The 13,060-nt window shown below is 35.1% G+C and overlaps 2 protein-coding genes and 1 long non-coding RNA gene across 4 annotated transcripts; 2 read left to right on the top strand and 1 right to left on the bottom strand.

The window, feature by feature from the left end:
- Positions 1-3,498: 3,498 nt before the first annotated feature.
- Positions 3,499-5,142, bottom strand: LOC128198533 (uncharacterized). Its single transcript, XR_008251284.1, has 2 exons — positions 4,896-5,142; positions 3,499-4,730 (listed from the first exon to the last, which is right to left on the bottom strand). It is a non-coding gene; the product is annotated as an uncharacterized LOC128198533 (long non-coding RNA).
- Positions 5,143-5,269: 127 nt separating this feature from the next.
- Positions 5,270-6,905, top strand: LOC112054067 (glutamyl-tRNA(Gln) amidotransferase subunit C, mitochondrial). The gene is made up of 2 exons (XM_024093722.2): positions 5,270-5,752; positions 6,598-6,905. The coding sequence occupies exons 1-2, from the start codon at positions 5,460-5,462 to the stop codon at positions 6,770-6,772; spliced, it is 468 nt and encodes a 155-aa protein (XP_023949490.2). The 5' UTR covers positions 5,270-5,459; the 3' UTR covers positions 6,773-6,905.
- Positions 6,762-13,000, top strand: LOC112054064 (DNA polymerase subunit gamma-2, mitochondrial). Of its 2 annotated transcripts, none has more exons than XM_024093719.2 (6): positions 6,762-7,148; positions 7,659-7,802; positions 8,523-8,682; positions 9,292-9,404; positions 10,576-10,680; positions 12,347-13,000. In XM_024093719.2, exons 1-6 carry the CDS (start codon positions 6,762-6,764, stop codon positions 12,404-12,406), a joined length of 969 nt encoding a protein of 322 aa, XP_023949487.2. In that variant the 3' UTR covers positions 12,407-13,000. The 2 variants fall into 2 exon arrangements, with proteins under 2 accessions (XP_023949487.2, XP_052740443.1); XM_052884483.1 differs by having other exon boundaries at positions 8,523-8,694.
- Positions 13,001-13,060: the final 60 nt, after the last annotated feature.

The raw sequence follows: 13,060 nt of genomic DNA, 5'->3' as shown, positions 1-13,060 counted from the left end.
GTATACCTACCCTAGTTAAACACCTAAGCACGCTACTCAGAACACGCCCGATCGTCGGTCTGTTTCGAATTAAAATTGCTCAATCCGTTGCTTCGCGTTAATCTCTCTCCGGGTTTTTCCATTGGCCTTCACGTGGTGTAGTCCACGGCTGAATAGATTACCTTTCCATTAGCGTCCGTGGGAAACGGATCGGTTCCTTCCTGTAAATGAATAATCAAGTGGGGTAATAACCCGGTTCCTGAATTTCGTTCACGTATACGCATTATGTACCTACCTATAATATAGTATAGGTACAAAGTGTACAAAACAGGATATTCTGATACTGGAAATGTTGGATAATTAATAATAAGTAAGCATAATAAAAAATAGGGGTAGGGTAGAGGTAGGGTAGGGGTAGGGTAGGGGTATTGTAGGGGTAGGGTAAAGTAGTGTAGCGTAGGGGTTTGGGAGGAGTAGGATAGGAGTAGGTTAGGAGTAAGGTAGGGGTAGAGTTGAGTTCCTACTCATCCCCTGTATGGTAGGGTAGCTGTAGAGTGGGACGGTTTAGGTTAGGGTTTCACGCGGACGAAGTCGCGAGCGTTCGCTACTTTATAATAATTTAAAGAGGTTAAGTACAAACTTAACCTTTTTAGTCTTAGAGTTGTAGGGTGTAGGTACCTACTAGGTATACTTGAGGGATCTACTGAACAGATTTTGAAAATTCTTTTATTACTACAAAGCCACGTTATTTGTGATTGTCATAATAAGCTATATTTTAAACCCCGTCTTCTCACGAGAAAGGAGACAACGTGGGTAAAACCACGGGGCGTCAATTAGCACGAGTATAAATTATAAGAATTGAACTCACTTAATTCGGAAGCGTAGTGGGCTTAAGTTCCAAATCCCCTCTCCTAATAAGGAGGGAAGCCTGGACGTCCACTGCAGAACATAGATCATTTGTAAGTTTGTAGGCCATGTAATATAATGTCAATGTAATATAATGTAATATAAGCCATGTAATATTTGATATAATGACGATGACTGGATCAATCTTGTGGATTACTAACATATAACAAATGACAAAGTTAATAACATTTAACAAGCTACATGATGTGCAAGTTGTCGCATCATCTGGCAACGTAGCGATTAGCTGTTGTAGCTTGTACATCGCTGCCAAACATGAGCGTTACGCATCTTGTGTTGCCCAGTGAACCAAGTTATACAACATGTCGTGCATTGTATGGCAACGTCGCGAATGGTCGTAATTTCCTACCTAGTTACAACGATACAGAACGTTATAAGTATCTATAGGAAACATATATTTCTCAATGAACCATGTTATGACCTCGCTAGACGTTACTTTTCTGTCAAAGTATATGATCAACGATCTAATGCGATTATAAAAACTGTCTCTATAGAATCGATGTTAAATAGTTGTAATCGCGTTCGTCGATTAAAGAGCTCCGTAAAAATATTTTTGTGTAGATGAATGGTATAAAAAACGGGCAAAAACTTCTAGTTCAGTATAAGATATATACCAAATCTGAGCTCGTTTTACTCAAAAAATGACAGACAATTTTGCTCGTGACTATGAGTGTGATACAGGTCCTTCTATAATTGGTCTGAGAACACTGATAATGAAAGAGCTATAATGATCAGCAATTCGCAAAGGCGAAGTGGGCAGAACACACAATTCGATTAATTGCTTGTGCTGTGTGGGTCTTCTCCTCCCGCAGAACGGACGGGTGTACGGGTCTCGAAAAATCGCCTACTTGCCCGGGTATGTCGCGGGGAATCTTGCTCCACCGGTAAACTTTTTCTTTTCGGGGTTAAGGCCTTCGGCATAAGGGTTGGGTGTATCAAATCCGAAGGTCTCGCGCGGACTGCGTCGGGGCGGTGTCAGATTTGGTCGGAATAATTGCTTAAGTTCCAAAGATCTTGAAATAACCACAGTCACCGGAAAGCGCAGTATTAATCGACGTAACACTAAAGAGGACTGAGGATATCAAACAAGCTACTGTGAATCTTTAGTTGCAAGCAGTTCAAGACTTCAAGACCTATGATCAGATAGTGTTTGGATGTTCCTACAAAAGGCCCATTTTAAAATTTATGATGACTTACTTTCATAGTCTGTAGTAGATACCTAATTCTTGTACCTTATGGCAAAATCCCATACGATATATTTCGTTTTTTTTCGTGTTGAGTAAGTGCCGATGGCTCCATATGGGACCACTACGGCGACACCGGGGGGTTTGGGCGAGCGCAGAAGCATCGCCTGATGAGACCCGAAGGCTGAAATAAAGATAGAGGACGGAACGACTCTCTAAGGGCGTCTCTTATGAGATTCGGACCTCGGCTTAGAGGGCTATTCGGGAGGGGGTAACCGTGACCTCAGTGAATCAGTCCGGACGCCCTCAGAAAGTGAGTTACAAAACCCACGTCCGGGTACGTTAGATATCGGGGACCTCGTCTTCGCCGGCAAAGACGCTGTGTAGCTTCGACGTAGGTAATCGTGTAATCGGAATGTATTATAACATGAATAAAGTTTCATGATTTCATCTAATTAGAGCCCTACATGTCTTAGTATAGGTATTCTGCCTACTATAAGTGTTTACAATTAAAGCCTGTTATTTGGAGTTGTAGGTGGAGTACTATGCAGAGATATTCCATTGCCCGAGGTAAGAACACTAACTAACCGTGTTCGTTTTGAAAACATGCGACTAATGACTATGTGGTTAGGTACCTACTACCAACGTATGTACTGTTTCATACAAGTTTAGCCAATTAGCATGCATGCATATTTGTTTTTAAAAACCGTATACCTACCTATACCTACTTAACCTACTATAAGCTATGCTGTCATAAAATAAACGAACAATATCAAAGAATAAGTTGGTTTCTGTAAATAGCCCATAACCTAACAGTGATTGAATTGTCACGTGTAAAAAAATTGTTATAAATAAGTACGACTCCGTGGCGCAGTGGTATGCGCGGTGCATTTACAAAACAGACGTCCTGGGTTCGATCCCCAGCTGGATCGATTGAGATTTTCTTACCTTTATCTATAATTAGCAGACCCGTTCAAGCATTGCATTGACTTATAATGCACTTCTTCCCTACTCTACTCCTACCCTACCTCTACCTTACCGCTACACTATCCATCCTACCCTACTAATAAAATAATTATTTTATTTTAATAATTTACTTGTTAAAAAGTTAATAATATAACTCCTCAATATGCTGTGTATATTTCAAGAGTCTACCTCTTTCCATTATCAATATTGAGAAAAACTAGCAAAAAAATCACGTTTCTTCTCCCACCATAAATGATTTTATTCTGTTTTTTACTATTTGTTATTATAACAGCATGAACAAATCATCTGTGAACTGTCTTACTATCACGTTTTATGAGATACTAACAGACCAACAGCAATCTTAGTAGGTAATAGGGTCCCGTTTTACTATTTGGCTATGGAACCCTAAAAAACATAAAAATAAATTAACAAATGAAATACAAGATTTCCTACAAATAATGTTTATTTAAATAATATTTACATTAAAACAACTAATGATCACTATTTAAAGCTTATCCTAAAGTAATACAAAGATTGTAACTGTAGATAACCTAAACCCAGAATAAGAGCAACATAAATGAACATTACACAATTGAAATATATTTATGTTAGACTGTATTTAGTAATTGCAACAACAATATAAATTTAAGACAATTTCACAGATTTGTGATAATCAAGTAACAACCGTATACTCATAACATGCTTAAAAAATTACTAAGGACAGCACTAGCTATTTAAAGAATAAACAATAAAAATTGACAGTTGACCTGCAATGTGGTACATGTAAAACTGAAGGAATATTTATTAGCCTATTTAATTTTATTTTTGCCCAAATTAAGCTGCAATCAGTTTTGTAACTTTAATCAGATGTGATGTGAGGCTGTTGGCAGTTGGATTTTTTCTTTTTTTTTCAAGAACTTTTGTTGACCCACAAGGTCTTTTAAAGTATGTCATTTCTTTTTCATGTATGAGTTTGTTTTAAGTGCTACAGCCTGATCATTAGAGTGCTTCTCAATTCAATTCAATTTTTGATTTTGTGGCTTGCTGTTGTACCAACTGAGTACAATTTACTTCGCCAATGTCACGTGGTAAGGAAGACACACTTTCAGAGGTCGATTGGTGTAAGCTGTAGGGTGCTTCTCTATTCTCTCCTCCTTCCTCTCCTTTAAGTGATGGTGTATTTCATTGTTTGGCTTAAGTATATTAATATTGGTTGCTCCCCCAGAGTTGACTTTAACCAATTGAAACCTTTATTTATAGACCCAAAAGCATTTGGTCTGTGATCTTCCAAAGCCCAGTAGTTCTTGGAATAGATTGACTATAATATATTGAGTCTAAGCAGTTGTGTTTTAAAAACTATTGATGATTAATGTAAAAATTAGTAAGGCTGTGACATTCAGGGTAGTATTTAATATGTGACTCATAATTAAGCCCTTGGCATATCTACAGTCTGATAATCTTTGTTTTACAGTATTTTATCTGAAGATCCTTCAGCTAGCAGTTCCCTTTCAGCTGCAGCTTTAGATGCATCTACTTGCGGCTTAATATATCTGTAATATCTGTAGAAATGATTACCAAGAAGAAAAGACCCGTACAGGGTCAAAGCGACGCAGCCTAGCACTGCTCCTTTGTGTAATTTATCATATAACATATTTCTTGCATATTTCTTCATTTTGGCTGTAAAAAAATAAAAAAAAGATGAAGGATAAACTATTGACATATAAATAGTCATATCTCTTGGAAAGCTGCCGATTTACTACTTGATATATTACTTGATTAATTGTACGTAATTAATACGTAAATTGTATCAGCTTGGATAATAATCAATAATAGTTTTCTTACCCTTTATTTCGCAATTTTCAGTTTTATTAGCAATCTATAAATTGTAGAATAACCTAAAAATTTCCAAATTTCATAAATTTAAAAACAAATGCCACAGATTATGTCTAATCAAAGGAATCACAGAGTACTTTCTACTTTAAAGAAAACTTCATTTGTCATCTGTGAAAGAAACAAAACAAATGTCAAATAGCTTTTTTTAAAGGTTTGGCTCTGTATTCTATTTTTTTAAAAGTCACTCAACAACTTGGACTACGACTGGCAAAGTAAATGGCTGCAAAGTTGTATGTACATTCTACTCTATTGTTGTGCTTGTGTTGGAGTAATTTAATTTTATTTACTTGACAGTTGACGTTGACACAAAAGTATGTCAGTGTCAGTGCAACTGTCAAGTGTCCCTGTAAAATAATAAAATTATAAAATGAAAATTTTTAATTTTTAGTTTGAGTAAGAATAAAATTGTGATTTGTAGCGGTCAAGTCAAATAATACGAAAGAAAAGGGCCAATTTAAGTTTATCAATCGTTATAATACTACAAATAACAGTACGGACACTCTATAGTAAGTTATGCAGTTCAAGTTTGCTGTTAGAACTTTCAGTAAAACAAAATATATTTTATTACAACCTAGAAGATTAAATTCAAAAGTGCCTTCGAATCCAGTAATAACATTAGAAAAACAAGTCATTCAAAAAACCAGAGTCGATATAAACACTATATCTCTTTTGGAGAGACTTTCCCTAGTGAAATGCGATACAGACGAAGGTGTTAAAGTTTTGGAGGATTCTATTGCATTTGCGGACAAAATTCTTCATATAGATACCACTGGGGTGGAACCTCTTTACACTGTTTTAGAAAACGAGTAAGTATACATTTGTAAGAGCTCACTTGAGGATTATTTCTATCCATGTTTACTTCTATATACTTTAGAGCTGATGGACGTCCACTAATGAACATGGGCCTCCTGTAATAAACTACCAGAAAATACCAGCATTCATTGACTTTGCGGTCCGTAACATGGTCATTGGTCCATCAACACTGTCCTTTGTGGTGTAGGGTTGTCATCCCAGCACCTTAGAACCTTAACATCCATCACTGTATTCTTATTATACTTACATTATAGGTAGACTTTCACAGGATACAATTAAAATTTTTCACTCAATAAATCTTATTTATTAGTTATTTTTTATCAGATAACGCATTACACAGGGTTAACAGAGCCTGAAATCATCAGATTTTATTTTTAAAAAGCAATTTTTCTATCTGCCATAAAGTGGACTAGGTAGGTCCTATAGGTAGGTGTGTATCTGCACACTGTGCATCTATAGAATTGATTTAAATAAAAATGAATTACTATTTGTAAGTCTCGCTAAAACTTGAGAAAGGCTGAACGGTATCTTGGTCTTGAAATGTTTGTGGAGGTATACAGATTTATGGTTTAAAAGTTGACAAAAATTAGAATAATTGACAGGAAAACCGTAAAAACAACCCATTTACATTTCCCATACAAACAATTAAGAAGGTAGGGGTTGGATGGGGTAGGGGTAGGGTAAAGTAGGGGTAGAGTATTGTAGAGTAGGGATAGGTGTAAGTGCACATAAGACAAAGCAAAGCTTGACTGGGTTCGCTAGTGTTTAGATAAAAATTTGTTCCTTAATCAAAAACTTGAAATTGAAATGCTCACTAAATTTTATTGATGAATTTCAGGAATCTAAGTTTACGCGATGACAAAATAACTCAAGGCAACTGTCAAGCAGACATATTGAAGAATGCAGCCATAACAGAAGATGATTATTTTGTTGCACCCCCAGGAAACATCCCCTTGCATGAAGTACAATCAGAATCAAAAAATGAAGAAATATTAAAAAAAAATGAGAATTGAATTACAAAAACTTACATCTATAGCAAAATTTCTTGCTATAAAACATTCTATTAAAACACAAACAGTGCTAGCTTTAGAGAAGCCAAGTAGAATTTTACTACAAAATATTTACCATAGCTGGTTGAAAACCATTCATGGAAAAACTGTACAACATTTTCCTGTATACTTAGATAAGGATGTTGCTATAAAGTCTCAAAAATTATGTTACGGATTCATTAAACCACAATCAGCAGACATTGATGAAATAATATTGCATAATGATGAGTTTAAGCCAAAAAATAATGTAGAATTAAAACTAAATTTAGTTGTGCCAACACAAGATGCAATGCAATATTTCATACAGTGGCAAAGATATAGGAAATATTGGTGGAGTTCTGTAAGTAGATATATCTTTTTTAGTATTTTGAATTTTGTAGCCTTTTTTATTATGTCAATCTTAAACTAAAAGCTTTTGACCCGGATGTAGGTTTAAGTAGCTTCTTCATAACAACTAAACAAAAAAAGGAACACTCCCCTTTTTTGTTACATTGAAAGAAATAAAATTTAAAAAAAACCAAATAGAATAGCCTTTAATCTCTGATCAGTGACTAAATTATTTAATTTGCTATTCAATTTTATAATATCATCAGAGGCTTCCTTTAGATTTCGCCAATTTGCTTGGTCTCTAGCTTTTTTTGCGTCATCCTTTTAGGATATCTTTCTCAAAGACTGCATGTTTTTTTTTTTAATGTCTTTGTATTCTTTTTAAATACTTTCAAATTTATCTACATACACAATATGGTAAATGTAGATTTGGTACAAGATGGAATACAGAATTATAATCTTCTTGGTAACCTAACACTACTTATATTGTTTTTGGGAATAATGATGTATCTTCTATTTACAGATTACAACCACACCAAGTCTATTCAGTATAAATGACATGAAGCAAGAAAATGAATCTGCTGATGTGAATATTATAGCAAACTTCAATTGGGGCCCTCTAGTTGTAGAGACAATCAGTATTACCAGTAATGGCTCAGAGCATAATGTAAGATATCAAAAATTAAAAAAAAAATCTATTATTTTATTTGTTTTACAGTGAACTCACTAGTGGATATTGAACTTGAGCAAACTAATGCCTGCTACTTTGCTTAAGTTCAATATTGATCTCTATGGTTCGGTTTCACTACCTTCTGATAAGTGTCAGATTGTCTAAACATAAGTCTGATAACTTTCTTAGTCTATGTCAGATGACATAAAGTAAGGGGAATGCCCACCGGCGAAAACAACGTCAGCCCCTTGAACTCATGTATACCCCTGTATTTTATGGAGATGATAATTATGACGAATAAATAAGGATCTGGTTAAATAATTGGTTTAATAAAATTATGTTTCTTGGAGGAAGAAAACATCACTCTTCTTGCCCAAAAAGTTCACTGGTGTAGGAACATTTTTAAGCTGTTTTATTTTTCCTGCTACCAAAAAACTTAACAAACAAACTAATCATAAGTTATCAACAATTGTTGTAAAACACAGGCTGTATGGTCAACAAGCTTGGCTTGGGGGAATTAAAAGATTAATTAAAAATGTTGTGAAATATTGTACCAAATTTTTTTAATAAAGTAATGATTTCATTTTCATAATTTTTTTCAAAAGTAAAATGCCAGATGGATGGACGGACCTTTTGTAAATAAGCTATCCTACATGTCATCAGAAAGTGAAACTGAACCTTTATGTTGTTATTAATAAATAATTTACATTTTCTCAGAACACTACTGAGACATCTAGTCTAACTTGTGCCATGGGATTGGAGACAGCTTTGTTGACACTGTTATTAGATGGAATTTCAAATACAACTAAAGAAGAATATTTGAAATTACATAACAAGATGGCGCCGTACAAAATTTCCTTTGGGTTAGATAGTGAAGGTATGGATAAAGGTAAACAAATTCAAAATCTGCAAATCTAAATACTTGAATAAATTGGTCACTTATCATGAAATCTCAAAAATCGCTTCACATAGCAATATGAAATTTGGCAGGGAGGTAGTTTATAGTTATAGTAGTCTGCTTAGAACAGATTGCGACAGCTGCATTAAGGAGGTCCAAGAGCGGAAGAATTGTAGGCACATGTACAAATCTTTAGATTGTCTAGTTATTGTAATACTTACCAGTACCAGAACTGGCCAAAATTTGCTCTGCTTATAGTTGACTAAAGTTATTACTTTTCAAAAGAGTTTGTAAACTAAGCACAATAAACTAATCTGATTGATTATTTCTACTTTCAGATTTTTTTTTATTCCTTACAAGTTAGCACTTTACTACACTTTTTGCTTAGATGGTTGAGGGTCTATCCTTAAAACCTGCTACCCCCCAAAGCCATGGTCCAAACTATAATTGGCTACCATACTTACTTAAGGTGAGAGCCTGAGCTGACAAACCTTAAAATGACGAAGGTCTGGGGTTCTCTTAGCACTTAAAATAAACAAATTTGTTGATTATTTCTACTTTCAGTTTAAATACATTTTTCTTTCACAGATGAAAAAGTATTGAGTACACTCAAAGAGTTATCTCAAGTGATATTTCACAAACTGAGAGCCAAAGAAATATCTAGCTGGCTACCAACTTTCACACTGCCACTACAACTTCAGGTTTGTAATAAATATAGTGTGAGATAAAAATAAAGTCTTGCAAAAGAGTCTTTTGTATTTAACCCTGCCACACTGCAGTTGTGGTGTGAGAAGTGGCGAGGAAAGTCAGCAGAGACGTCCTAGGGCCATGTCACTCGTCCTGCCGCATTTCATGCCGCTCGCTCTTCCGCCGTTCCCATTTTGTTCGTCGCGAGCGCGAGTCATATGACTAGTAGGCGTAGCGAATTTTTTGCACGAGCAGAACAGTGTTACGATAACCATTGGGTTGGGATCCCAAAGTGTGGAATTGTTTTTAGTAGGACAGGATATTTTCATATTAGTAGAGTTATCTATACTAACATTGTAGAGATGTGAAGTTTTTAAATTGTTCTAAGGTGTTTAAGGTGCTCCCTAGAGATCTACTGAATCGATTTGGAAAATTCTTTCACTGAAAGGGAATTAGAACTACGCAGTTGAACTCTCGGGGCGTATACTAAGCTAAATAATAGTATATATTTAACTAAACTTCCTTTTTTTATTGTTAGATACTGTAGTGTTTGTGTATATATACACCGGTAGTGGGAGAGCGGGCAGTCTGTCTCTGGCATCGAGAGGAGGCGGACGTGTGCTGCTGGCCATTATAGTGTAGTGGTGAGACGGTGACTTACTGCTATTACTGCTATGCTAAACAGTAAGGACAAGGGACCTTACAGATACTTTTTATAGATGCCTATCTTCTGCTTCTTTCTTGGGCCTTTTCCGCACTTGGTCACAAGGGTTGGCCGTTGTAGGTACGTCCTATCTCTAAAGCACCTTTAAAATATTTTTATTGATTGTGGATTAAAAAGAAGTCTCAGATAAGATAATGAATGGCTCTAACTAATATGGAAAGGATCAATATTATTTATCATACTATATGTCTACTTTGGCGGGGTTAGATTGGAAATGGTGATGTGGGTGTAGTAAGCAAGGAGACAGACATGGCACCGAGCACTGTACAATGTACATAAATACTGTGATATCATTTATTATTATTAACGAAAAAGTACATTTGAATTTTGGGCATACTATAATAGTATGCCCAAAATTAAAATAGAATGATAATGATAAGGTCATCATCATGCCAGTGTTGGACCATTAAAATAGAACAATAATGATAATGTCACAATAATATATTGAAATTTTATTGCAGATCAAAGAAAATCTACACATGGGCGTTACATACACTGCAATACTTAATGAAAATACTCTATCGAATGGGATTTTTCATTTGTTAAACAGCAACACTATGCTGAAGGTATGTCACTCATCGTTAATCATTATCGACCTATATTCGGCTCACTGCTGAGCACGAGTCTGCTCAGGGGCTAGGCCAATAGTCCACCACGCTGGCCCAATGCGGATTGACAGACTTCACAAGCGTAAAGAATTAAGAATATTCTCAGGTATTTTTCAGGTGTGTATATTCTCGCGATGTTATTCCTTCACCGTTTGAGACACGTGATATTTAATTTCCTTAAATGCACATAACTGACAAGTTGGAGGTGCATGCCCCGGACCAGATTCAAACCTATGCCCTAAGAAATTGGAGGAAGAGCTCATATCCACTAGGCTATCACGGCTCTCTGGTATGTATGCCAAGCCCCGGACTTGTAACCAATGGGAGTAGGTGTAGGGTTAAGGTTATAAGTATACCTTATCTATATATCGGTAATTTTTGGCATGTATTGTGAACAATAATTACTTAACCATCTACCCACATTGAAGAAGCTCGGTGGGTGGGCATTGAAGGCTCCATATGCCCTGTCCTAAGTATATTTTTAGTGTTCTTACTTCTATCTCGATTTCATACTTTCAGTTTAAAGTAAGGTAACCTGCGAATTAGTAAGTGCAAAAAAACATTGCCTACCCTGAAGATTGATTTCGTACTTACTGTATTTGAGGATGATTTTTCGATTTTGTACAATTTGTATGTATTAAGCCTACCTTAGTTTGAGACCTTTTGCACGACGTAGGTGAGTAACTGATATAGACAACGCTAATCGTGCCCTTTGTAATAACTAATAATGTTTACCTACATTTTTACAAGACATGACACTTAATTTTTGTCGCTTATCAATAAACCTCTTAAATTATGGCTTGTTCTAGATAACACGATAAGTTACCTATATCTGTAATTCAATATTTATCCCATTACTCACTTATCTTTAAACCTATGTATTATTGCCAGTTACCTTTCATTCTGATAATAATCCTTACGATATGACATAGTTTGATAAATAATAGATATTGTTAACATTTAACAGTTTAATTAAGAAGATGGGAAATATAAAGTAATATTTTTTGTTTGTTTGTTACTCAACTTGACTAATTTTAAAAATACTTTCACCATTAGAAAGCTACATCTTCACCAAATAACATGTATAGTGTGTAATAGTATGAGGTGACAGCGACAGTGGTTATACCATCATTTTGTGGTAGAGGAAACACCTCGAGCAGGTCCCAGGACTTGTGACTTTGGGTGTAGGTTTAAGGGATCCCTTTCGAATACATCAACACTCACCTTCCCTGCCTGACATGTTCTACATGCCCACACTAAACAATTTATGTTCAATAATTATAACACAAAATATTTTTAATAATAACAATACAAAACATTATTGCACAAAATCACTAATGTAACTAGCAGCGTAACGGTGTTCACGCTGCCTAACAAAGAACTGAACTCAAATCATCAAACACCCTCTTATTCATCACAGTTGCAATAAATTCGTACAAATACCTTCTTTTTATAATAATATAAATAATGAATAACACCCGTACTCGAGTAGGTACTACTTCTTTACTAGGGTAAAATATAGCCTATGTATTATGCATAGTATTACATAGGCTATATTTTATATTTATATTGTCACGGAAACGGGAATTATGCTACGCTAAACTGGCCGTTTTTTTTGTTTCAGGAGCAAGTACACGTTGCAGACTTCGACACGTATGCAGCCATACTGTGTGGAAAACGTTAAAACTTACATAATAATCTATAATATATATTACATATAAATATAAAATGATCCGGCGTGTCTGTCTGTCTGCTCAAGATAAAGTAACTTACTGAACGGATTTTCATGCGTTTTTCAAGTTTATAATTACATCAAGTTTTTTTTGTTAATTAGTTGAAATATGACGATGATTGTTGGAAGTGTCGGAAAAATCAATGCCATCTGTGAGTTTTCATCAAAAACGCTAGAATCCCAATACAAATATTTAAAAAAAAAAAAGCAACTGATAGTGATATACCTCTTTTATAGAACGGCAAAGTCTAGTATTGTAGGGATCTGGATCTACTAAATCGATTTTGAGAATTCTTTTACCACTAGAAAGCCACGTTATTTGTGGGTGTCGCATGTTACATTTTATCACCATATTCTTATGGGAACGGGAACTACGCGGGTGAAACTGAGGGGCGGCGGATAGTAAATAATGAAAGTAATAGCCGAGCCTAAACAAATTGAAAATTCATAAAAATAAACACTAAAGTTTTCATATAACAGTACGAGTAGGTAATTGCAAACATAAAATGAATATTCAATCAATAAAAAAAATCCAACCTAGATGTCATTGTGTTTTTTATTTATTCTCAACAAAGCCAAATTTGATACCCATATTATAGAGATAAA

This window comes from Bicyclus anynana, chromosome 11 (genome assembly GCF_947172395.1).
Source record: "Bicyclus anynana chromosome 11, ilBicAnyn1.1, whole genome shotgun sequence".
Taxonomy (NCBI): domain Eukaryota; kingdom Metazoa; phylum Arthropoda; class Insecta; order Lepidoptera; family Nymphalidae; genus Bicyclus; species Bicyclus anynana.
This window is presented reverse-complemented; position numbering and strand designations above follow the sequence as displayed.

Bases quoted from the DNA above. Each gene is read 5' to 3' on its own strand.
- LOC112054064 (XM_052884483.1), top strand. From the start codon at position 6,762: ATGAGAATTGAATTACAAAAACTTACATCTATAGCAAAATTTCTTGCT. The intron at 8,695-9,291 runs GTAAACAAATTC...TTTCTTTCACAG, and splicing joins TAGTGAAGGTATGGATAAAG to ATGAAAAAGTATTGAGTACA. The intron at 10,681-12,346 runs GTATGTCACTCA...TTTTTGTTTCAG, and splicing joins ACAGCAACACTATGCTGAAG to GAGCAAGTACACGTTGCAGA.
- LOC112054067 (XM_024093722.2), top strand. From the start codon at position 5,460: ATGCAGTTCAAGTTTGCTGTTAGAACTTTCAGTAAAACAAAATATATT. The intron at 5,753-6,597 runs GTAAGTATACAT...GATGAATTTCAG, and splicing joins TACACTGTTTTAGAAAACGA to GAATCTAAGTTTACGCGATG.